This window comes from Halichoerus grypus, chromosome 1 (genome assembly GCF_964656455.1).
Source record: "Halichoerus grypus chromosome 1, mHalGry1.hap1.1, whole genome shotgun sequence".
NCBI lineage: Eukaryota > Metazoa > Chordata > Mammalia > Carnivora > Phocidae > Halichoerus > Halichoerus grypus.
Window position 1 is genome coordinate 213897246 of NC_135712.1, and position 24187 is coordinate 213921432.

A 24187-nucleotide genomic window follows, 5' to 3' on the forward strand; every position below is an offset into this window, starting at 1 on the left:
AAGACCTTTAATGACAGCACTTAAGAACAGCGGTGGCCCCTCAGGAAGCTCCCCGCTGTCCGCAGCTGTCCTTGTCCTTGCCCACCCATGGCTTCACCTCCCCCCGGAGCGCCTGACCGGCTCGAGCGTGGATGCTGGGAGGTGAGGAGCTGCTCTCCCAGGCCAGGGGATGGCGGGCTGTGGTTGTCACGCCGGGGGCGGGGGTGGAGGGTCTCTGGGCCAGGAGGGGGGCGCGGGTGCTGCTCGGCCCCCCCACGGTGCTCAGGCTGCCCTCATGACCAAGGACCGTCCGGCCCAGCGTCCATGGCCAAGACTGACCGTCCCCGGGCCACTGGTCGCCCCAACCCCGTCTTAATGCTACCCCAGGAGCGCCTGGCAGAGCCCAGGCCTCTCCTCCATCCTGCCCCACCTCACACATGCACATGGCAGCAGGGCTGGGCCACTCAGCAGGGAGGTGGGTCTGGTCAAGGGGCCCCGGAGCTGCGAGCTGGGGACGTAAGCTGGCCCACCCACACCAGCCTGGTGCAGGCCGGGCGGCACACGGAGCACATCCGGCCCCTTCACCACCCCTGACAGACATCACTAATTCATCACTGACTGCCAGGGCGACCTTCGTATCTGGCATGTATCTAAGCAGTTGGTACCCGGTGATTCTTGGCCCACTCCACTGTCCTGCGCACAGGGCAGGCCCCTGGGCACAGGGCTGAGTCTGGGGCACACCCAGGAGGCATTTCGGCCCTAGCCTGCCGCTTGGTCACAGGCTGGGTAAAGCGCTGCCCTGTCGTCCCAGCGTGGCTGTGTGTCCACGCACCATCTGGCTCTACGCAATAGCGTCTGTGTCCGTTTGGGGGTACTGAGGCTCGCAGAAGCCCACATCTTCAAGCCTAGAAAGTGCTCAGGGTTAGATTCTCCAGCTGGGAGAATCCCACCTCCCAGGTCACCACCCACTGTCCCAGCCTCAGTTTCTCCACCTGCTCCCAGGAGAGTCCGAATTCCTCCATCTCCTCGGCAGTCCCAACAGGGTGTGGACCCCAAGGGAGACAGCTGCACCAGGAGGGGAAACAAAGTGACTTTCCAGGTTCATGTTTAAGCCAGGAGCCCCGGTCTGGAGGGAGGAGGGCTGGGCCCAGACACCCCTAGACCAAGGGGTCAGGGAGGCATTGGGGCTAGGGGCCCCCCGAAGTCACACGGAAGGCTTCCCAGAGATGGGCGCGGGAGCCGGACTGGGCTAGGCAGCAGGGCTGCTGGGCAGAGGACAAGGCAGCAGGTGCTCCCGGGGCAGGGGCCCCGCGGGGTGACTGCAAGCCCAGCAGCTAGACTCTTCCCAGGACCCTGGGGAGCCGCAGAGGGTGGATGATCTGGACGGGGCTGTGAGCTGGGCATCAGGGGGACCCTTCAGGCCGACTGGAGGCACCGCAGCCGCCCAGCCGCCCCTTGGTCCCCACCCTGGCCCAGGGCCCACCCAGGGCCTTAAGCTGCCCCCAGCCCCCACCCCATCCTTTTCCTGCCCTTGGCTGTGGAGGCTAAGAATAGATCCTCCCTGCCTGGCCCCCACCGGAAACCAGCCCCGGGGGGCGCATCCTGAGCCTGGCCTCTGTTCCCACCATCTGGCCTCCCTAGCCTCCCTAGCTGACTGAGTGGGGCGGGGTTGGGGAGGGAGGCCCGGAGGTGGTGGAAGCCAGAGCTGTGTGCAAATCCCACCCACACGTGGCCTTGGATGCCTCATTTCCTCCCTCTGGACCTCAGTTTCCCCTTCTTTTTTTTCTTTTTTCTTTTTTTTTTTTTTTAAGATTTTATGTTTTTAAGTTACATCCACACCTAACGTGGGGCTGGAAGTCACAACCCTGAGATCAAGAGTCGTGTGCTCTACCGACTGAGCCGGCCGGGCGCCCCTCAGGCTCCCCATCTTCCCCGCCCCCCCCCACCGCCTTGCAGAGTTGCGGTGCTGCCCAGACTCCATGCAGGTCGAGTGCCCCTCTCTGACGCCTGCTGTGGCCGTTTCCCAGAAAGGCCACTGTCCTTGTTATCTCGGGCAGAGGAAGTGGGAAGGGAGCAGTGTCCCTCAAGTCCCCCCCGACATCTGCAGCCCCAGCTCCACATCCTCTTTCCACCACATCTGCCTTCCTTGCAATTTCCCAAAGCCTCACGCTCCCTCTCCTCCCCAAAGTTTTAAATGTAATTTCTGCCACAACCGTATCTCTCTGACCCAGGGTACTCCTATTCATCCTACAAAGCCCCAGTTCTCATACCTTCTTCCCTCAGGATGCCTTCCTGGCTCACCTCTGGGCCGCCCTAAGCCCTGTCACTTCCTCTGGTCCCAGGCTGACCACAGGGGACTGGACTCTGTCCAGCTCTTTCTCCAGCGGGAAGGCATCTTCAAGGGCAGATCTGATGCAGAATTGTCCACCACATGGACTAGGACACAGAGTTGCTCTTGAAGAGGGTTGGGGGTAGCAGGACTGCTTGGGAGAGCACGGCTTTACAAAGGAGGGGGTCTTAGAGCCAGGGCTCTGCCAGATGCATAAGAGTTGGGGAGACCCCTTACCAAGGAGGACAAGTTAGGGTTAACCACCAGATCCTCAGCGCCTCAGACAATGGGATAGGACAGGGGAGGGGCCTCCTGGAAGGACACAGGGTGTGTGCTAAGGCCCGGAGGCCGGAAGGATGGTAGGGTGGGGAGCCAGAAAAGGGGTATTAGGACACGCAGGGCAGGGGAGGGCAGAAGCACGTCCTCCTCACTCAGAGCCAGACCTCCTATGTCCTTCCCAGGCCCCCGAGGACTGGGTGGGGCAGGGTCAAGGCCAAACCAGCTAGTCCTGGCCCACTGCAGGCCCTAACTTAGGGCAGTGAGGCCCAGGGTCACCCCTTCACTCCAAAATCCTGCCCTCCATGCGGCTTCAGAGGCTGAGCTCAGGCCTGTGGACCCCGTTCGCCCACCTGAGGCCCAACCTCACTTTCCTCCAGCGCAGTGCAGCCTCTGGGGGCTTTTGCTCCAGCCGCGCCCAGCCTGGTCACCCTCTGCTTTTGTGGCTGATGAGACCCTGGCCCAGAGCCCTGGGTCTGGGGGTCTTCAAGGATGCCAGCCCTGCCTGGGAGCCCTTTGCCAAGCCCCGCTCCCAGTTCCCTGGGCTCACCCTCACTCCCTCCCAGGGTGACTGGCCTGGGATTCCTTCTCCATCCGTCACAGGGGTTAGGGATGGAGGGGGGTGGGGGACCGACCTCCTCACCCCCCTGCAGGGGGCTCTGTAGGGGCTTGCCTTCTCCAGCTCCACTGCCATCTTCAAGCCTTTGTCCTCACAGGACCCTCACCCTGGGATGCCAGATCCTCCACCACGGCCAGTGGACCTGCTCCGGGAAAGCCTGTCTCGGCAGGATGCCCACAAAGCTGCTCCCTGAGAGTGTTGGCGCCCCTCCCCTCTAAACAGACCCTGCATTGATTGGGTACCTAATTGCGTGCCAGGCCCCAGCCCACCAGGTTCACCAGCGTGGAGCCCTGGGCCCTTTGGGTGGGGGTCTGGGCGCCTAGGGGGCTGATTCCGCCCGCAGGCTCCGTCCCGCCCCTGCCGGCCTTGGGTGCTGCCCAGATGGTGAATAATGCGGGCCGGGCGGCAGGAGCGCAAACAGGGGGCCCGGCTCAGGCGGGTCCGGGGCCGAAGGCTCCCGAGTGGGCGCCGGCCACCCGCATCCCTGTCCCTGAGCCCAGGGGACGCGCCCACCCCTCCCCCAGGCGGCTGCGCGAGTTCCCGGGAGGGCTGGGGGGTGCCCACTGACCCCCATCAACCAGGCCGGGCCAGAGGGGCGTGGCCAGTGCAGGGGGAGGGGCCGGTAGAGACGGACGGAGAGACAGACAGACAAGGACAGACAGGGCGCCGGCTGCGGAGCGGAGACCCGGCCTGGGCTATTTTTAGCCCCCTCGGACCCCCCCTTCCGGGCCGCGAAGGCTCGTCGCCCCTCCTCCAGCCCCGGAGCACCTCGCGCACCCCGGCGTCCAGAGCTGCCGTGCCCTCCGTCTGTTCCCTCTGAGGACGTGGCAGCGCCGGGGTCCTATGGGCGGCCCGCCCCTGGCCGTGACTCGGTTTCCCCGGGGGCCCCGGGAGGCCGGACCGCCCCACTCCCCGCTCCGCCCTCCCAGGCCTGGGCCCGGCGCCCGCCCGCGGGGCTCTGTGACAGGGCGGCCGCAGCGCGTCCCACCGGTCATCGTGTCCAGGTGAGGCTGGGCCCCCAGGTTAGGGGCGGGGCGTGAGAGCGGGCAGGGTGTGTCCAGCGGTGGCCCGCCCTGCTGTGGGTGTGTCCCCCTGGGCCGGTCCAGCGGCCAGGTGCTGGGTGTCCCGGGTGTCGTCCAGAGCGGGTCTGTGTCCGCAGGGGGCGGTTGCGCCCCCCGCTGTCCGCCCTGGGCCCGTCCCAGTGTGCGTTTCCCTGGCTGGGCGCTGGGCTGCTCGGGTCCTTTGATGTGGCAGGAAGGTTGCGAGGCGCTGGGTGTGGTTGTGAGCAAGTGTGTGCGTGCACTTTGTGTGTGTGTGTGTGTGTGCACATGCGATGGTGGGTCTCAGCACACGTCTGTACGATCGAACTCGCTGTCCATCTGAAACCACGGCCAAAGGCCCCAGGGCCTGTCCCTCACCCCACACCCGCCCTCCTGTGCAGCCCCCCTGCCAGCCAGTGGTGAGCCCTGAGGGCACCCATTGTACGGATAGGGAAACGGAGGCTCACAGCGGTCCCCTGAGTCAGGGCCGAGGCGGGACTCAGACCTAGTTGGGCTGACTGTGGAGGCCCCACTCTGTACCCTCTGAGGTGGCGGCCGGGTCGGTGTCACAAACAGGAAAAGTTCCTGGAAATTAAGGCTTGTGGGCTGGTGAGGGGAGGCAGAGGCAGGCCTGGGGACTGTCAGGGGCCCTGCCTCTAGGTGCGCGTCTCCGCGGGTGTCTGTGGGCCTCCGCCGTGGGCCTGCGAGGAAGCATCAGGCACGGGCTGGCCTGGCCCCTGCAGCTTCGTGCCAAAGGGCGGCGGCGGTCACTTGGCCAGCGTTCACAGGACTCAGCAGATGTGCTGGGGGCCGCCGCGGGGCTGCCCCCCATGCACGCGGCCAGCCAGGAGATAAGCCCGGAGCGCACCAGGAGCCGGGGGCGCCGCGGAGGCAGAGGCTCAGTGGGAGCAGGTCAGGCCTGGGGAGGCCAGCCAGAATGCCAGCAGGCGACTTAGTGTCCCCGTTGTCTGCATTTCGCAGAGTGGGGCACACTGAGGCTTGGCGGTGGCAGATCAGGGGCTCCAGTCCGAGTTTGTGGGAGCTCAGCGTCGCCCCTGCGGGGAGTCTGGGTGGGCCTGGAGACAGGCGGCCTCGCAAGCCAGGGGATGGAGTGTTGAGCGGGAGACGGACGTGTTGAGAGATGGCTGGCTCCCCAGAGCGGGAGGAGGAGAGCGGGGCCGGTGGTGACCAACAGGCAGAGGAGGAGCCTGGCACTTGGGAACCAGAGATCACATTCCACGGGGTGGGGCTGGGCTTGGGAGGGCCCAGCCTGGTGTCTGTGCCTCTGAGGCAGGATGGAACCCCCCGTGGCCCAGCCGCACCCAGGAGGGCTGATGAGAACTGAGTGTCACACATCCTCCAGGAAGGAGCCAGGAGCTGAGACCCAGGTTCTGGATCCCAGCACTCAGCCACGTTCCCATCAAAGTTCTGGAACCTCGGCTCCTTGGAATTCTGGACTCGAGGCCTCCTGGGTTCCAGAACCAGGAGCTCATTGGAATTCCAGAGCCCTGGTCCTTCAAAGCCCAAACCTCCCTGCTCTGGGGCCATGGAAGCCTGCGTTTGTCCAGCAAATCTGGGGTGGGATTCTGGATCCGTGCCTCCCATGAGGCACAGAGAGGGAGATGGATTCCCCCCTGAGGGCCACACAGGGCTGATTCCGGGCCTCACGCTATGTTGACAGTCCCCTGCAGGGTGAGGGCCCTGCCATCCCTCCCAGCCAATTTGGGAGGGGATAGGACGCCTTGCCAGGGGCCCCTACAGGCCTAGCCCGTGTGCCAGGGAACTTGAGACAGCCGCTATCACCTGAACCTGGGGCTGGGGTGTGGGTGGGACTGGAAACCACGGGCCGTGGCCAGAGGGAGTCATGCAAGTTTCCAGCCTCCCCTGGAGCCAAGGGCTCTGGGTCACAGGTTTGTTCCCAGACAGGGGAGGCATGAGGCGGGCTCAGAGTGTGTGGCCCTGGGCGAATGAGAAGTGCATGAGCTCCCACACAGGGTTGGGGCCGTGAGCCCTAGGAGGAGCTGGTGGTCACTCCAGGCTGAGGTCGGGGCAGTGGCCCAAGCACAGCCCAAGTCCCCAAGAAGTCTCAGAAACAGTGCATACCAGCTCTCGAGGGAGAGGGTGCCCAGGCCTAGAAGAATCCAAATGCAGGCCAAATCTGTGATGGCACAGAGCATGCCGCTGCTCTGCAGTGGAGGGTAAGATTGAGGTCACCGTGGACCCCACGCACCTGCCCGCCTCTCTCCGGGCCTCGTTTTCTCACTCCAGGTCCCACCCCGCCCAAGTGGCGGTGGCTTTGGCTCTCGGCCTGGGAGCACAGCTCAGTGCGGTTGTCAGGGGCTGGATAATTTATGAGGAGCGATAAGGAGCCGCTGAGCAGAGGGGCCAGGCCAAGCACCGGTTAGCAAGATGGGGAGCGAGGGCCGGCGTGACGGGAGCGCCCACAGAGGGCTAAGCCCTGTACTCAGCTTAGCTCATTCCCATCATCCGCCCCATTTTACAGAAGGGAAACTGGAGCTCACAGCAGGGTCAGTGAGAGGGCTCGTGGCAAAGCCCAGATTCAAATCTGGCCAGACCCGCTTTTTAGAAAATTCTGTCCCTTAGAGAAAATTCCAATGATGGCGACCCTCCACACCTACGGCCCCCATCCTCCCTCTGACTAGCAGGCCTACGAATCATTTACACACGCTTACCCACAAGGCCTGGATTTACATCTCAGATCAACTCAGGCCAGGATGCGGGACTTGGACCAGAGACGTAACTTCTCTGGTGCCTCCATCTTCCCCCTCTGCCAAATGGGGGCCGTAGTAGGAGCTTTCTGAGCTCTAAGTGCCTGGCACCTGCGTCCTGCCCACGCCCGGCCACCTGTGCCCGCTCGGCCGTCCCCCCCGGGGCAGCCTCGCTGGCCACACAGGGACACCTGCGGTGTGGACGCAGGGCAGGAGGCCAGGAACCCACTAGCTAGGCCCCAGCCCACCCCCGATGGCCTCTCTGGTGTGTCCTTCTCGGGCACTGGGAGCTGTTCTCTGAATGGTCTCTCCTTTTATTTCTACGTGACATCCCCACAACTGGTCTATCTGTCCACACTCGCGGCGGCTGGGCCCCAGCATCTCCAGTGTCCTTCCACAGCCCCACAGGGTAACAGGTCTCTCTTGCTGCCATTTATAGTTCGTCCCAGGGGAGTCTGTCGCTCCAAATGAGCTGGGGTTTTTCTGTTGTTGTTCCCAGAATGGAACTGGATTTCTGGGTTTATTTCTCATTATAAAAACAATGCCACGAAAACGGGGCGGGGGGGAAGAATCCACACGATCCCAACATGGGCAAGGCAGCGTCTTCCAAAAAGGCTGAAGGTGTCGGGCCTCCCGTGTCTATGCGGCGCAATCGTGACCTGGAGGCTGACCTTAGAGCCAGTGTGAGAGCCCGTGACCTCTGGCCGCCCGCCTGCCGCCCTCCTCACCTTGGACGCATCCTATCTCCCAGCGGCTGAAATCTGTCTTGGATTCTGCAGTCGGCCAAGGGCTCAGCTGGGTGACAAGCGGGGCCATGGAGCCCAGAGAAAAGAAGTCATTTGCCTGGGGTCACGCAGGGGGCGCCAGGACTGTGGTTCCAGCCCAGAGTTTCTTGGTTCTTCTCTGTGACCCAGAAAAGACCCTGGGTGTTCTCCAGGGGCCGCGGAGCAGACAGCACGGGTCCTCACTCTTGTGGGTCACTGAGTCCGGGGCAGGACAGAGCTGGAGGCAGTAGAAGTAGTAATACTGAGTGCGGAGTGAGATGAGTCAGGACAGGCTTCTTCAAAGAGGGGGTATTTGAACTGGGCCGTTGAAGATGGTATAGGAGTTCGCCAGGCCCACTCCGATGAAAATACACAATGAATCACCAGCAGATCTTTTCTCTGCTCCCCAGGTGTGCCTGAGCCAGCGCCAGTTCTCCCCACCTGCAGCCCCGGCCCGATGGGGTGGTGACCCTCCCCTCCCCGCTCCGGCGCCATGTGGCCCAACGGCACTTCCCTGGGGCCCTGTTTCCGGCCAACCAACATCACGCTGGAAGAGCGGCGCCTGATCGCCTCTCCCTGGTTCGCCGCCTCCTTCTGCCTGGTGGGCCTGGCGTCCAACCTGCTGGCCCTGAGCGTGCTGGCGGGTGCGCGGCAGGGCAGTTCACACGCCCGGTCCTCCTTCCTCACCTTCCTCTGCGGCCTGGTGCTCACCGACTTCATGGGGCTGCTGGTCACCGGCGTGATCGTGGTGTCCCAGCACGCCATCCTCTTCGACTGGCACGCGGTGGACCCCAGCTGCCGCCTCTGCCAGTTCATGGGCGTCATCATGGTCTTTTTCGGCCTCTGCCCGTTGTTGCTGGGGGCAGCCATGGCCTCGGAGCGCTACCTGGGCATCACCCGGCCTTTCTCGCGCCCCACGGTGGCCTCGCAGCGCCGGGCCTGGGCCACGGTGGGGCTGGTGTGGGCGCTGGCGCTGGCGCTGGGCCTGCTGCCCCTGCTGGGCGTGGGCCGCTACACAGTGCAGTACCCCGGCTCCTGGTGCTTCCTCACGCTCGGCGCCCAGCCCGGGGATGTGGCCTTCGGCCTGCTGTTCACGCTCCTCGGCAGCTTCTCGGTCGGGCTGTCCTTCCTGCTCAACACTATCAGCGTGGCCACTCTCTGCCACGTCTACCATGGGCAGGAGGCCGCCCAGCAACGCCCGCGGGACTGCGAGGTCGAGATGATGGCTCAGCTCATGGGCATCATGGTGGTGGCCAGCTTCTGCTGGATGCCGCTGCTGGTGAGTGGCGGGGGGGGCTCTGCTCGGGGCTTCTGCCACCCTTGGTGACTGGGCTCCAGCTCATCCACAGTGGGTTTATTTATTTATTTTTAAAGATTTTACTTATTTGAAAGAGAGAGAGCGCAAGCATGAGCCGGGGGAGAGGTAGAGGGAGAGGGAGAAGCAGGCTCTGCTGAGCAGGGAGCCCAGTGCGGGGCTCGATCCCAGGACCCTGAGATCATGACCTGAGCCGAAGGCAGATGCGTAACCGACTGAGCCACCCAGGCGCCCCTCCACAAGGGATTTAAATCCTCAGGTTCTCATCTACCCAAGAAAACATGGGCACAGACCCGTGTTCGAGTCTCCTTCCTTGAGGAGCTCGTGAACAAGACACAGATGACCTCCAAACTGGGCGGCAGGGCTGGGATGCCCGGGTGGGTTCTATCTGTTATCGGAGAAAGTCTTCCAGAGAAGGGGCATTGGGGCTGGGGTTTTGAAGGATACATAGGAGTTTACCTATGAAACAAAACCAAGGAAGGCATTCTAGGTAGTATCACTGAATCATCAAACATTTCCTGAGTCTACTTTGTGCCTAGTTCTAGGCTGAAACCCAGCTCTGCCCAGATTTTCCGAGTCAGGGGAGCTTGGCTGAAGTCCTTCCACTGATCAGTGTAGTTAGCCATTTGGGGTGGCTATTTTTCCATTTCTGATTCAATCAGGACACGTCTGGAGTCTGAAGTCAGACACTCGGTTTCCAGCCCATGTCCAACAAGGACTTTGCTGCGTGACTCTGGCTCTGGGCTCCCCTCCTCCAGCCTTGGTGTCTGATCACGGGGATTAAAAAGGTGTCTGCCCTTCCAAGTGATGGTGAACTCATTAATCATCTGCTCCTTCCACGAACATTTCATGAGTGACTCCTATGTTCCAGGCTCTGGTCTAGACACTGAGGACGCAGAGAACAGAAGTGACAGAGATTCTTCCAGGAGCTCTTGCCAGTGGGGAAGGCAGACCATAAACATAGCCTATGGATGCAGGAAGCGGTAATTAGTAGGAAGTGAAAAGAACTAGAACAAAAACCAGACCTGCAGGGGTGGCAGGTGGGTTCAGTCGGAGGAGCATGCGACTCTTCAGCTCGGGGTTATGAGTTCGAGCCCCCCGTTGGGTGTAGAAATGACTTAAAAATAAAATCTTAAAAAAAAAAAACCCTGCAAAAAGAGAGATCACAAATTTGTTTTTTTGCTTTTGCTCTGGGTTTTTTGTTTTGCTAAGAATTTTTTACAAACGTTAAGTGGTCAGAGAAAAAGTGCAAAGAAGCATCATATTTTGATATTTTGTGACACGTGACAGTGACATGGAATTCAGATTTCCGCATCCAGAAATAAAGTCCTGTTAGAACACAGCCACACCCATGTGCTTCCTTGTCGCTTTGAGACTGCACGGCCCTTGAAGAAAAAGTGTGCCACCAAAGGGGCCCCAAGCGTCATTTCACGATTCAGGGAGATTCTACCTGGGATGCCTTCCTGGGTTTTATCTAGCAGTGAAACTCCTACCCATGCTTCAGAGCCCCAGCTCCAATGGTTCAGAGCAGAACAGGGCCCATTCTGGGCGTCCTAAGAGACTGGGGCAGACCATGGTCAGGGACTTCTCGGTGAAGGTGACATTTGAGCAAAGACATGGTGGAGGTGAGGAAGTGAACTGTGTGTGGAGATCTGGGGGTGGAAGCATTCCAGGAAGAGGGCACAGCACATGCAAAGGCCCTGGGGCAGGACCCTGCCTGACATATTGGAAGATCAATGAGGAGGAGCAGAGTAGATGAGGGAGAGAGAGGGAGGAGGGGAGGGTGGGGAGGGGATAGGTCGTGCGGGGCCTAGGGGACCGCAGGGAGGATGTGGGCTTTTCCACCCAGGAGGTGGGAGCCCTGGAGGACTGTGGGCAGAGGAGGGTGGGACCTGACTCAGGTGATGCCCAATAAATATTAAGAGTAATAATAATAGGGGCGCCTGGGTGGCTCAGTCAGTTGAGCGTCTGCCTTCGGCTCAGGTCATGATCCCAGGGTCCTGGGATCGAGCCCCGCATCGGGCTTCCTGCTCCTCGGGGAGCCTGCTTCTCCCTCTCCCTCTGCCTGCCGCTCCCCCTGCTTGTGCTCTCTCTGTCAATATAAATAAATAAAAGTCTTAAAAAAAAAAAAAAGAGTAATAATAATAATAAGTGAATATGTAAATACCCTCAGATCCATGAGAACAGGCCTGGGAAGGGCACCCCAAGGACAGGACAAGAGCACATTTGCCAGCCAGAAGCAGCATTCTGTGGCTGTGGCCCCCGTGGGACCCATCGGTGCCAGCAGCTGGGACCCACCCCAGGAACCGGCTCCTTCCCTCCCCTGGAGATGCGCACGCCTGTCACCTCACAAGGACCCTGACCTCCAGCAGACTCGTCCATGCTGCTGCACATCGCTCTCCTCCCTGCCCCCCAGGGACACCCAGAATGGGCTCTGTCCTGCTCTGAACCATTGGAGCTGGGGCTTTGAAGCATGAATAGGAGTTTACTCACTAGGCATAAGGGAGAAGGCGTCCCTTCCCTTAGGTAGAAGCGCTGAATCATTAAAAAACCCCTGAGTCCCCTTTGTGGGCAAACTTTTCCATAAAGGGCCATATGGTAAATATTTTAAACGTGGCCTCTGTCACAGACACTCAGCTCTGCTGGCCCATCGGGGCAGGAAAGCAGCCACCGGAGACAAATGGGCGTGGCTGTGTGTCTGTAGGACTCTGTGTGTGGACACTGGGATTTGAATCTTGTGTCATTTTCACCTGTCACAAATGCCCCCCTTCCGAGTTTTTCTCCCACTATTGGCACCAGTAAAAACATTCTTAACAAAACAATAAAGCCAAATGAAAAGACAAGGCCAACAAAACAGAAAGAGGTGGAGGGCCAGCTTTGGCCCCTGGCCAGCCCCTGCCCTAAAGCCTCCCCGGGCTCCCCATTGCCCCAGAAGATAGGCCCACAAACACTGCCTTCAAACTTGCCTGGGGAACCCCTGTGTGCCAAGCGGCTTCTGCCCCCAGGTCAGCTCCGGCGCCCACTCTGCCTCCCACGGGGCCCTCCTCGCTCCCCCGTCATGGCTCTGTCACCCCCACCCCCACGCTGGGACTGCCTCGCCACCATGCTGGCGGGGCTGCAAGCCTGTGCCAGAGGGACCTGGTCTGTTGTGGCTGGTGCAGCGTCCCCAGCTTTGCCCAGCACGCAGTAGGTGCTCAGGAAACAGTAATATAATTTTTTTAAGATTTTTTTTTTTAAGATTTTATTTATTTATTTGACACAGAGAGAGAAAGAGAGCACAAGCAGGGCGAGCAGCAGGGAGAGGGAGAGGGAGAAGCAGGCTTCCCGCTGAGCGGGGAGCCCGATGCAGGACTCGATCCCAGGACCCCGGGATCATGACCTGAGCTGAAGGCAGACGCTTAACCGACTGAGCCACCCAGGCGCCCCTAAAAAGATCTTATTTTTAACTAATCTCTACGCCCAACGTGGGGTTTGAACTCACAACCCCAAGATCAAGAATTGCACAGTCCACCGACTGAGCCAGCCAGGTGCCCCAACATGAATATAATTTCACCATAATCATTTATTTTAATATAATACTTTAACACAATATGAATTATAATTATACTTGACAATATAAATTTTAATTATAGTTATAAAATATACATTATAACTATCACATTATTGTATTATAATTTATATTTAATTATATAAATGATATAATGGTAATATTATATAATTTTAAATACTATATAATATATAGCTCCAATATATTACAATAATGATAATTAACAATATATTAATTATTAAATAATTAATTTCTTACATAATATTTGTAAATAACATATGACATATGCATACTAAACATAAATTTCAAAAGTAATAAAAATAAATACAAATGTAATACAGAATTATTTAATATAAAACCGTGTCATAAAATTATATAAAATATGTTTTAATATCATATAAAATTATTTAAAATAAAACATATAGGGCGCCTGGGTGGCTCAGTCGGTTGACTATCTGCCTTCGGCTCAGGTCACAATCCTGGGGTCCTGGGATCGAGTCCCGCATCGGGCTCCCTGCCTCTCCCTCTGCCTCTCTCTCTCTCTGTCATGAATAAATAAATAAAATCTTTAAAAAAAATAAATAAAATAAGACATAGAATATAAAAATTAAATATTTAGTGTGCAATTGAATAGTATAGTTTTATATCGTAAAATGTTTATAAATGGTAACGTGTTTGAGAGGATAATAACGCGGGCAGTGACTCACCTGCCCACACCTGTGAGTCTTCTTTCCCACCGTGTTTACTTGCCCCCAGGACATGGGCAGGAAAAGTGCGCTATCTTCCAGCCACATCAGCTGAAGCTCAGAGAGGTTGGGCAGCCCTCCCCAGGTCACACAGCAAGGCAGTGAGAGAAGTACCCCAATCTCGGCGGGGGGGGGGGTGTCTCGCAGGGGCTGCGGGGCCCCGGCTAACTGCTCTGACCCCCGGCAGGTCTTCATCGCTCAAACGGTGCTGCGCAGCCCTCCCGCCATGAGCCCCACGGGGCAGCTGTCCCGAGCCACCGAGCAGCAGCTGCTCATTTACCTGCGCGTGGCCACCTGGAACCAGATCCTCGACCCCTGGGTGTACATCCTGTTCCGCAGGGCCGTGATCCGGCGCCTCCACCCTCGCCTCAGCGCCAGGCCCAGGTCGCTGTCCCTGCAGCCACAGCTCACCCAGAGACGCACAGTGCAGTAGAGCCCGAGGGGGCGGCCGCACGGAATCCCCCCCCAGCCGGCGCGTCCCTCCCGAGATCTCCCTCCTCCATGACGGTCACAGCTGCCTGTTATGGGGTTCCAGGAGCTGGGAGTATCAGAAGGACCAAGCCTTTGAATGGCAGGATCGTGAGCTGTCCTCCATCAGCGTTGGGGACTCCCCAACTCTTCCCCATCCCCCTGCCCGCCCCAGGAAGGGTGGGCAGGCATGTTTGGGGGTGTGTGAGGAAACGAGACTTGCAAACCTCCCCTTCCAGAAATCCTCTGGGAATGGGGGACTCCGAACCCTGACTTTGACCTGCTTCCTGGGGTACAGTTGATCCCCTTGGACACCCCAACCCGAGAAGGCTCTGCTTAGGAAATACTGAATGTGCACAGGCCACACACCCCCTCTCTTGCCAAAATATATCTTGGCCCCCCAGCCTTACTTTCCTTTGGGTCTGGAAGTCATCAGTCTTTAAAGTTGGCGCATCAGATCGCTGTTCCACCGCGTGCCCACGGCCAGCAGCTGGAGCAGAGCTGGGGGGGGGCGGGGGGGCGGGGCAGAGGGGGGACCTGTTTTTTTTTTTAAGATTTTATTTATTTATTTGACAGAGAGAGACACAGCGAGAGCGGGAACACGAGCAGGGGGAGTGGGAGAGGGAGAAGCAGGCTTCCCGCTGAGCAAGGAGCCTGATGCGGGGCTCGATCCCAGGATCCTGGGACCATGACCTGAGCCTTAGGCATATGCCCAATGACTGAGCCACCCAGGCGCCCCTGGGGGTACCTGTTTTTTTCACTCAACACTTCAGACTCCAGCGCCTTGAGCAAACAGCACCTGGCCCATAGTAGGTGCTCAATAAACATCAGTTGAAGGGCCAGGTGATTGAGCCTTTGCAGAGCGCCCGTCACAGCAGCCGCTTCGGAAGCATCCGGTGTGGTCATCTGTGCCCCCTAAACTCTCATGCCTGCCCCTTCCTCTGCCTTCCCACGAACTCCCCCAAAAATGACACACCCAGCTGCAAGGAGAGGTGCCTTTATTCCCCATGAGCCCTCGAGGTACATGAGGACAAGATTGCCTCCTGCCCCCCATTTCTCCACCTCCTGCCCACATGCCCCCCCCCCACACACACACCCAGCTTTCCACTCCACAGACCTAGGATCTGCTTACACCTCCCAGAGCCAGGCCCAAGTGAAACTAAAGCCCCTGTTTCCACTCTCCCTACTCCCCCCACCCCTACCTGCTGGGGGAATGAGGTCACCTGCTGCTTCCAGGGGACCCAGGCTGGGAGGGGCCGGAGACAGGATGGGGGGGATCTTGGAAGCCAAAACTGTGTCACCCTCAAGCTACAGCTCCCCTTGGTGGGGGAGGGGCTCTGACCCCCAAGGAGCAGGCCCTGACTCCTTGAGCGTGTGGGAGGGGACAGGCCTCTGGGCTAGGGATTCAGGGGTCTGGGAATGCAGGAGGACTGCCCTGGGGGCAGAACTAGAGATGACAGATATGGTGGGTGGGGTGGACTTCTGGGGTCCTAGCCGGGGCTTGGGGAAGAGGACCGGTTTCTGAGGGGCTGACGGGGTCTGTGGCTGTGGGGCCAGGTGGGAAGTTGGTGAGCTTCGGCCCAGGCCAGTGTTGGCCTGCGTTCCATGTACCAGATCATGGGGCTGGGGCTGCAGCTGAGAGACTGTGCTAGGGCCCAGAGTCGGGGCTCTGCGTGGTGGGCCCAGGGGCTGAGGTTGGGCTGGGGGAGTGAGATCAGCCTCGGTTCTAGGGTCAAGGCGAGGGGTCTGTAGGTGGAGTCCATTTCTAGAGCTGAGCTGGATCTTTGAGCTGGTCTGGGTTCTGGAGCTGGACTGGGTTCCAGAATAAGGTTGGGTTCTGGAACTAAGGTAAGTTCCAGAGCTGGGCTGAGTTCTTGAACTGCTCTGGGTTCCAGACTTGGGCTGGATCTCAGGGCTGAGCTGAATCCTAGAGCTGGGCTGGGTTCTGGAGCTGAGCTCGGCTCCAGAGCTGGGCTGAATTCTTGCACTGGGCTGGGTCTCTGAGGTGGGCTGGGCTCCAGAGTTGAGCTGCGTTCCAGAACTGATCAGGGTTCTGGAGCTGGGTTGGGTTTCAGAGCTGAGCTGCATCTCAGAGCTGAGGCAGGTCTCAGAAGTAAACTGGGTTCTCGAGCTTAGCTGGGCTCTAGAGCTGGGTTGAATTCTTACACTGCTCTGAGTCCCAGAGCTGGTCGGGGTCTTGGAGCTGAGCTGGGTTCCAGAACTAGTCTGGGTTCTGGAGCTGGGTTGAGTTCCAGAAAGAGGCTGGATTCTAGAGCTGAGGTGAGTTCCAGAGCTGGGCTGCATTCTTGCACTGGGCTGGCTTCCAGAGATGGGCTGTGTCTCAGAGCTGAACTGAATCCTGCGACTGAGCTGGGTCTCAGAGTTGAGCCAGGTCTCAGGGCTAGACCGAGTTCTGGAGCTAAGGTGGGCTCTAGAGCTGGGTTGAATTCTTACACTGCTCTGGGTCCCAGAGCTGGGCTGGGTCTTGGAGCTGAGCTGGGTTCCAGAACTGGTCTGGGTTCTAGAGCTGGACTGGGTTCCAGAAACAGGCTGGGTTCTGGAACTAAGGTAAGTTTCAGAGCTGGGCTGAGTTCTTGAACTGCTCTGGGTTCCAGGCTTGGGCTGGGTCACAGGGCTGAGCTGAATCCTGGAGGTGGGCTGAATTCTTGCACTGGGCTCAGTCTCTGAGGTGCGCTGGGTCTCAGGTCTGAGCTGCGTTCCAGAACTGATCAGGGTTCTAGAGCCGGGTTGGGTTTCAGAAACAGGCTGGGTTTTAGAATCACTCTGGGTTTCCAAGTTGGGCTGTGTCTCAGGGCTGGAGTGAATTGTGGAGCTGGGCTGGGTTCCAGAGATGGGGTGAATTCTCGAACTTATCTGGGCTCCAGAGCTTGGCTGAGTTCCAGAGCTGGTCTGCTTCCCAAAGTCCGGCTGAATACCAGAGCTGCCTTGGGCTGTGGCTTGGAGCTGGTATCTAGAACTTGGTAGGGTTTCCGAGATGAGCTGAGTCCCAGAAGTTGACTGAGCTCCTGGACAAGTCTGGGTCCTGGAGCTGGGCCTGCTTTCAGAGCTAGACAGATTTGCGGAGATTACGTCTGTTGCTGCATTGGTCTGGGTCCCAAGGCTAGACTGGATTCCAGAGTTGAGCTGGGTTCTTGAACTCAGTGGGGTCTCAGCAACTGACTGTGTTTGGGAGCTGGATGGGATTTCAGACCCAGTCTGTGCTTCAGAATTGAGCTGAGTTCTGCAGCTGGGTGGAACGCCTGAGCTGGACCGAGCTCTGGAAATTGCCCAGGTCTTAAAATTGTTCTGGGTCCCAGAGTTAGATGGCATTCTAGAGCTGGTCTGCGTTCTGCAGTGAGAGCGGGGCTCGGCATCAGGCTTAGCTCTGGAGGCAGGCCTTGCCTCAGAAATGGATGGGGTTCCAGAGCTTGTCTGAATTCTGGAGATGGGCCTGGTTGTAGCACCAGGGTGGGGTCTAGAACTGGACTCAGTCTCTGAGCTGGACTCATCACTGGAACCGGACCAGGCCCCAGGATGGGGGTGGGTACTTGAGTGCAGTTGGGTTTTAGAGCAGGGCTGGGATCTGGGTCTGGACTGAGCTGCAGCATGCATCTGGGCTCGTGAGCAGGGTTGGGTTTGGGAGCCATCTTCCAATCCTGAACTGGTGTGGCTACTGTTGCTGGACTGTTTCTGGAGTCTGAGCTGGGCTCCAGAATTAATGGGAGTTCCTGAGCTAGACCGGGTGTCTAGGTACAGCTGAGTCATGGGGTTATCTTGAGTTCCAGCATCACTCTGAGTTTTATGGAAGGGCTTGGTCATAGATCTGGGCTGGCTTCCAGAACTGGGACTGATCTCAGAGCTGGGCTGTGTCTTAAAACTTATCTGGGATCCAGACCTTAACTTGATTTCGGAGCCTGGTTTAGCTTCAGAGCTGTCTTGGGTTCTAGGAAAGGGCTGGGTTTTGGAGCTGGGTTGGGTCTCAGAACTAAATTGCATTCTAGTGATGAACTTTGTCTCAGGGTTGGCCTTGGGTCTAGAACAGGGCTTGGTCTCAGAGCTAGGCTTAGTCTCAGAACTGAGCTTGGTTCTAGAGCAAGACTTGACCTCAGAGCTGGGCTTGGTCTCAGAACTGGTAGGGGTTCTAAAGGTGAACTTGGTCTCAGAGCTGGCCTGGGCTCTGGAGGGGGGCTGAGTTTTTGAGCTGGGTTGGGTCTCAAAAGTGGATTGGGTTCCAGAGATGAACTCAGCCTCAGAGCTAGCCTGGAGTCTAGAGTGGGGCTTGGCCTCAGAGCTGGGATTGGTCTTGAAATTGGTAGGGGTTCTAGAGGTAAACTCGGTCCCAGAGCTGGCCTGGGCTCTAGAGCGAGGATGGGTCTCAGATCTGGGCTGGGCTCTGGTGCAGAGGTGGGCTTCGGGAACTGGCCAGGAGGGCTGGGGCAGGGGGCTGGGCTCTGGGCTGGGGCTGCGCTCGGCCCCAGGGCAGACTAGCCACAGGCCTCCCTGGCCTCGCCTATGGCGGCCCACACCTCCACCACAAACTCGTCCGGGAAGGCGAACTCGCCCAAGACGGAATCTAAACGGTGTGCAAACTCCTGGACGCTCAGCGTCTTCTTGGAGGTGTCCACCATGGTGCATGCTGCAGGCCAAGCAGGAGGGAAGGCTGGTGAGGGTGCTCCGTGGGCCGTGACTTCCTCCTGGGGCCTCTGACTCCTCCCTGTGGGCTGTCCTCCCCCCAGGGTCCACCCAGCTTACCCTGGCCCCTTACCCAGCTCTGGGTCCCGAATGCCCATGTAACTCTCCAGCAGGTCATCCACCCTCCGTGATGCTTCCTCCTCAAATTTGCTGGGCTGGGGCGGGGAACAGCAGAGGGTCAGAAGTCTGGGATCCCTCCAGCCCAGCCCCTCCGCAGGCCCCGCCCCTGCGGTGAGAGTGGAGCGGGGAGTCTGCACTCTGTGCCAGCACTCCCATCCTGCCGTGCATGGAGGACCCATTTTGTGGGTAGGGGAGCCGGCTGGACGAAGGAGAGGGTCTTACCCAAGGTCCCACTGAGTCAGCTGAACGCTCGGTGCAAGAGCACCTGAAGACTCCCTTCCCCTTCACTCACCACTTCCTCCACTGAGGCAGCCCCCCCAGAACGAAGACGCAGGGTCTCCCTTCCCCTTCACTCACCACTTCCTCCACTGAGGCAGCCCCCCCAGAACGAAGACGCAGGGTCTCCCTTCCACTGGTCACTTTCGGTTCCATGGGGCATTTGCTGCCCCTGCTCCTCTGGGCGATCATATCTGGAGGGGACAGAGCGGGGGAAGGGCATGTGTTCTGGGCAGATCCACATCTGTGTAAGCCTCAGAGGTTACCAGCTAAGCCTTTCTAGCACCTTCTTATCCTTCAAAGCCCCCTTATGTCCATGGGTGAATCTTCAGAGACCCAGCTTGAGAATCCCCCCAAATCACCCTCCTCTTTTTTATTTATTTTTATTTTTTAATGTTTTTTATTTTTTATTTTTTTTTAAAAGATTTTATTTATTTATTTATTTGAGAGAGAATGAGAGACAGAGAGCATGAGAGGGAGGAGGGTCAGAGGGAGAAGCAGACTCCCCGCTGAGCAGGGAGCCCGATGCGGGACTCGATCCCGGGACTCCAGGATCATGACCTGAGCCGAAGGCAGTCAGTCGCTTAACCAACTGAGCCACCCAGGCGCCCTGTTTTTTAAATAATCTACTCCCAGCATGGGGCTCGAATTCACGACCCTGAAACCAAGAGTCATGTGCTCCCGGACTGAGCAGGCCAGACGTCCCCGTCCCTCCTGTTTTGTTTTGTTTTGTTTTTGAAGATTTTATTTATTTATTTGACAGAGAGAGACACAGCGAGAGAGGGAACACAAGCAGGGGGAGTGGGAGAGGGAGAAGCAGGCTTCCCGGCGAGCAGGGAACCCAATGCGGGGCTCGATCCCAGGATCCCAGGATCATGACCTGAGCCAAAGGCAGACGCTTAACGACTGAGCCGGCCAGACACCCCTGTCCCTCCTGTTTTTAAAACGACTCTCTCTAGAAGGGACTGCTTGAGATCCTCCTGTAGCCAGAGGGTCAATCTAGAAAAGACTTTGTCTAGAATTCAGTCCTAACGTTTGGGCATGGCTCTTGGAGTCCATTGCTCTGCTAAAGGGCAGATCTGGAACCCCACCCTGTCCCATTCTCCCTGGGACCTCCCTCCAGATGTGCCCGGGAGTTTCTAGAACCTCTTGCTGGAGAACAGCACTACTCAAAGGGCCAGTCCATAATTAAATAAGAGAGTGGTACCGGAATGGAAAGCGACAGGCTGGTTCCTTCCTTGAGAAAGTCGTGCTGTAAAAAAACGACCTGCTGCTAAACAGGATGGTCTACATTCTAAAGCAGAGGTTCTCAACCCCGGGGCAGGGGTGGGTGATTTTGCCCCCAGGTGACATTGATGATATCTGGAGACAGTTTGGTTGTTACGACCTGACGGCTGCCATTGGCATCTGCTTGCTCAAAGCCAGGGGCGCTGCTCAGCATCCTACGGTGCACAGGATGGTCCGCATTGCAGAGATGAGCTGGCCCAGATATCACTACTGCTGAGGTGGAGAAACCGTCTTCGAGAGCAAGTCCCTTGTCTCGTGCATGGACAGGTCACAGACTTCTCTTTGAAAAGCACCATTCTAGGGGTGCCTGGGTGGCTCAGGAGGTGAAGCATCTGCCTTGAGCTCAGGTCATGATCTCAGGGTCCTGGGATTGAGTCCTGCATTGGGCTCCCTGCTCAGCGGGGAGTCTGCTTCTCCCTCTGCCACTCCCCACCCCTCATTCTCTCTCTCTCTCAAATAAATAAAATGTTTTTTTTAAAGCACCATTCTAGAACTCACTTGGAAAAACATTCTCTAAAATCATAGCCTAGAAGCCGTACTTTAAAAGCTCCTAGCCAGGTTACAAAATAGGTCCAGACACCTCCTCATCCTATCCCCATCTTTCCAAACTCCCCTGCCCCCATCCCTGGATTGACTCTAACAGTCTAGAAACTACCTACCCATTCCTGACACAGTGCCAGAAGCCCCCTGTCATGTCACCAGAGGCATCTAGAACCTTCCATCCTGTCCCATTTCCCCCCCCCCCCACGCTCCCATCCTCCACTGTGTTCACTGGGCATCCAGAGAACCCGCTTCTGGAAGAGCTCCTCACCACCACCCCACCTGCCCCCTGGACCCCAGGTGGCCCTCACCGAAGGCTCTCTTGGGCTGCACCAGGCGCAGGGTGAAGGGCTGGGACTTGGGCAGCTCCCGGAGCATCTTGGCTACCTCGTAGTGGCGGCAGCCCACGATAGAGTGGTCGTTGATGGCCTCAATGCTGTCGCCCACGCACACAGCCTGGATCCGGTTGATGATGCTGCCCTCCTTGATCCTCTGCAGGGACCCAGAGTCACTCACGAGGCCACCCCAGCCACCCTCCTCGGCTTCCCAGAGCCCAGGTTAACCAGACAGGGGCAGTGGCTCATCCCAGGTCCCCGAGCACGCAGGTAGTCACCCGCCCTCCGGGGGCACCTTGATGAAGGCGTAGCCGGCCCCATTGTCCGTGATGGTCAGTCCCAGGGCATCTTCGGTCTTAGTGACCTCCACCTCCTTGGTCTCGCCGCGCACGTGAGCAAAGATAAAGTCCTCCAACCCTATCTGGCCGCCCAGGAGTTTCTGCATGTCCACTTTGTGGCTGTTTAGGGTACAGAATAAGATCTGTCCCAAGGGGAGGGGGAGCGCAGAATTAATGACAGCGCTCATCGCCCTCTGTCTGTGCAGAACAACCAGGGTGATGGGTTCAGGAGCCTGAGAGGGAAACCGAGGCACAAGGAGGCATGAAACTGGCCTGGTTACCCAGCCACCAGGATCCCAGTCCACCGGAAAACGCGGGGCATGGGACCCTCAGAATGGGGCGGGGTACAAGAAGGAGTCTGAGACCCTCAGGATGGGGAGCAGGGAGCTGTGGGCAGGAAGAGACCCCTCCCTCACCCCTAAGACTTTCAGTTTTAACCCGTTGGTGCCCTGACATCCCAGACCAACTTGTTCAGTCGATTCTGAATCTGCTGGCGCCCCCTGGGGGCTACGAGTCGTACAGCCCAGCAGCCCAGGCCCTGACCCCCGGGGCCTCCGACTTCGCACCTGGAAGGGGGCTGCCTGGAACCCCAGCCCCCAGCCGCGCCCAGGAACCACAGAGGCGCTTACCCGAGGGCTGGGATCCACTGTTAGCTGGTTCAGCGCAGTGGGTTCCTGGACAAGCTAAGGATCCACTCACCCTAACCCGGGCTCCCCTTTTGCGCAGGGCGTGCGAAGAGGTTCTCTGGGGTATGGGCACCCCAGGATCTGATGGGTGTGTCTCTGAGATCTGGTGATCGGATCCCCTCCATCCGAGGAGAGGGGGATCCGGGGCCCCCAGTCCCGGGTTCCAGGCTCCACCCCTATCCCGGGTCAGATGGGTGGGCCTCTGGCGCCGGGAGGGGTGGAGCGGGGGTTCGGGGGTCCTCACCTCTGTGGGCGCGATCCCGAAGGCCTCGGCGATCTTGGCGTAGAGCTCGCGGACGTTGGTGAAGCCCTCGATCTTGCCCGTGGGGCTGCCGTGCGCCAGCTGCGTGCGGAAGACCAGGCGCGGACGGGCGCGGGGCGCGGCTGGGGGCTCCGCGGGCGAGGGCGGGGGCGCGGACGGGCGCGGGGCCTCGGCACCCCGGGTCTCTTGGGCCGCGGCGCTCTCCATGGCAGGAGGAGCTGGGCCACCCCGGCCACCGCCACCGCCGTCGCCGCCGGATCCGCCGCTTCCTGCAGCCTCCCCTCCCCCGGCCCAGGGCGTGACAGCCGAGCCGCTGGGGTAAGGGGATCCAGGAATCCGAGCCGCCCGGGAAGGCGACACCGCGGGCTGCGGAGGGGGGTCTGGCCCCAGGTGTCCGGGCCCTGCCAGGGCCAGCTGCGCGCTCCTGGGGGACGCCGGGCAGTCCTCCAGGGGCCTGAGCTGCAGACTGGGGAAAAACAGGGATCACCAATGAGGACATAAACAGCTGAGCGTGAGGAGCGCTCACTGTCTGCTAGGCGCGCTCATTTAATCCTTGCAACAACCCTAGAAGGGGGCAGGACACGTATGCTGGGATAACCTCAGCCATACCCTGTCCCTGTTTCGACACATCCTTCCAGTGCTCAGTCCTCCCTGGGGAGGTAAAAGCCCAAGTCCACCCTGAGGCCCACCAGGCCCTGCACGACCCGCCCCGTCCCCCCCCCACCCTACCCTCCTCCCCATCTCCCCCTCGCTCCTGCTACTCCAGCCATACCGGCCTCTTTGCCTTTTCTCTAATGCCAGGCTGGGTCCTGCCCCAGGGCCTTTGCACATGCTGTTCTTTCTGCCTGGACGTCATCTCCCAAGTCATCCACCTGGTTTCCTCCCTCACCTCCCTCAGCTACTTGCTCAAATGTTGCCTCCTCCTTCCACCTCTCAATCTCTTTTCCCAGATTTTTCTCCCTGGTATCAAGTACTACCTGATAGATCAGCTGTTTACTTACTCATCTTGTATCCTGGCTGTCCCCACCACTAGGATGTTAGCTGCAGGAGGGCAGGGGCTCTGGTCTCTTTTTCCCCCTACCGTATCCCGGTTCCCCGTGCCTGGCAGACAGCAGGCACTCAGGCAATCTTTGGTGAGGAAATGAATGAACCCCCAGGTTACAGATGAAGAAGAAGGGAAGGAGGCTGTGGGCACCAGGAAGCATCTGTAAGAATCCCCTGGGACCACAGCACGGAGGCATCCAACAACAAGAATTTCGGCTCTTATAATAAACAGCAATGGAATGCCATATAGTGGTGCAAAAGAGGGGCCTCCCGCCTTGGGAGAATCTCAGAAACCAAGCGTTAATGGAAAAAGGCAAGTTGCAGAAAGCTTTGGACACTGTAAGAAAATGTTGTGTCAAGTTTAAAAGCCCACAAAACATGACACATATTATGACATGGATGAGCCTTGAACACACGACGCTCAGGGAGGGAACCAGACACAGAAGGCCACACGGGGTGTGAGTCCACGTGGGTGACACGTCCAGAACAGGCTCATCCACGGACGGGAAGTGGGTTTGTTTCTGTCAGTGGCTGAAGGAGGTGGGAGGGGCAGTGACTGCTAAGGGGTACAAGGCTTCTCTTTGGGGTGACGGAAACGTTCTGGAATTAGATTGTGCTGATGGTTGCACAAGTTCGTAAATATACTAGAAACCACAGAACTGTACACTTTAAAAACCTTTAAGAACTGAACGAGAAAACCAAACCCTGTCAAAATGGTACTCTTCTAGGAAGACATACTTATGTGCTAAAGTAGATAAAGACTTGCCTGATAAACTCCAAATTTGGGATGGGGGT

General features: G+C 58.4%; 2 protein-coding genes across 7 annotated transcripts; one reads left to right on the forward strand and one right to left on the reverse strand.

Annotated features, from left to right (window-relative positions):
- Positions 1–12: 12 nt before the first annotated feature.
- TBXA2R (thromboxane A2 receptor) lies at positions 13–14225 on the forward strand. Of its 3 annotated transcripts, none has more exons than XM_078057490.1 (4): positions 24–141; positions 3301–4207; positions 8147–9015; positions 13532–14225. In XM_078057490.1, exons 3-4 carry the CDS (start codon positions 8230–8232, stop codon positions 13775–13777), a joined length of 1032 nt encoding a protein of 343 aa, XP_077913616.1. In that variant the 5' UTR covers positions 24–141; positions 3301–4207; positions 8147–8229; the 3' UTR covers positions 13778–14225. The 3 variants fall into 3 exon arrangements, with proteins under 3 accessions (XP_035971974.1, XP_077913616.1, XP_077913620.1); XM_078057494.1 differs by lacking the exon at positions 13532–14225 and adding an exon at positions 11225–11600; XM_036116081.2 differs by lacking the exon at positions 3301–4207 and having other exon boundaries at positions 13–141.
- Positions 14226–14793: 568 nt separating this feature from the next.
- Positions 14794–22954, reverse strand: GIPC3 (GIPC PDZ domain containing family member 3). 4 transcript variants are annotated; one of them, XM_036116083.2, is made up of 6 exons: positions 22331–22948; positions 21358–21543; positions 21039–21219; positions 18982–19094; positions 18565–18659; positions 14794–18448 (listed from the first exon to the last, which is right to left on the reverse strand). In XM_036116083.2, the coding sequence occupies exons 1-6, from the start codon at positions 22553–22555 to the stop codon at positions 15121–15123; spliced, it is 4128 nt and encodes a 1375-aa protein (XP_035971976.1). In that variant the 5' UTR covers positions 22556–22948; the 3' UTR covers positions 14794–15120. The 4 variants fall into 4 exon arrangements, with proteins under 4 accessions (XP_035971976.1, XP_035971977.1, XP_035971980.1 ...); XM_036116088.2 differs by having other exon boundaries at positions 18169–18448; positions 18578–18659; positions 22331–22954; XM_036116084.2 differs by lacking the exon at positions 21358–21543 and having other exon boundaries at positions 22331–22949.
- Between the last annotated feature and the right edge of the window lie 1233 nt (positions 22955–24187).

Coding starts and splice junctions, on each gene's coding strand:
- GIPC3 (XM_036116083.2), bottom strand. CDS start 22,555: ATGGAGAGCGCCGCGGCCCAAGAGACCCGGGGTGCCGAGGCCCCGCGC. Junction 21,544..22,330: donor TCGGGATCGCGCCCACAGAG/GTGAGGACCCCC, acceptor CCCTTGGGACAG/ATCTTATTCTGTACCCTAAA. Junction 21,220..21,357: donor CCGGCTACGCCTTCATCAAG/GTGCCCCCGGAG, acceptor GGGTCCCTGCAG/AGGATCAAGGAGGGCAGCAT.
- TBXA2R (XM_036116081.2), top strand. CDS start 8,230: ATGTGGCCCAACGGCACTTCCCTGGGGCCCTGTTTCCGGCCAACCAAC. Junction 9,016..13,531: donor TCTGCTGGATGCCGCTGCTG/GTGAGTGGCGGG, acceptor GACCCCCGGCAG/GTCTTCATCGCTCAAACGGT.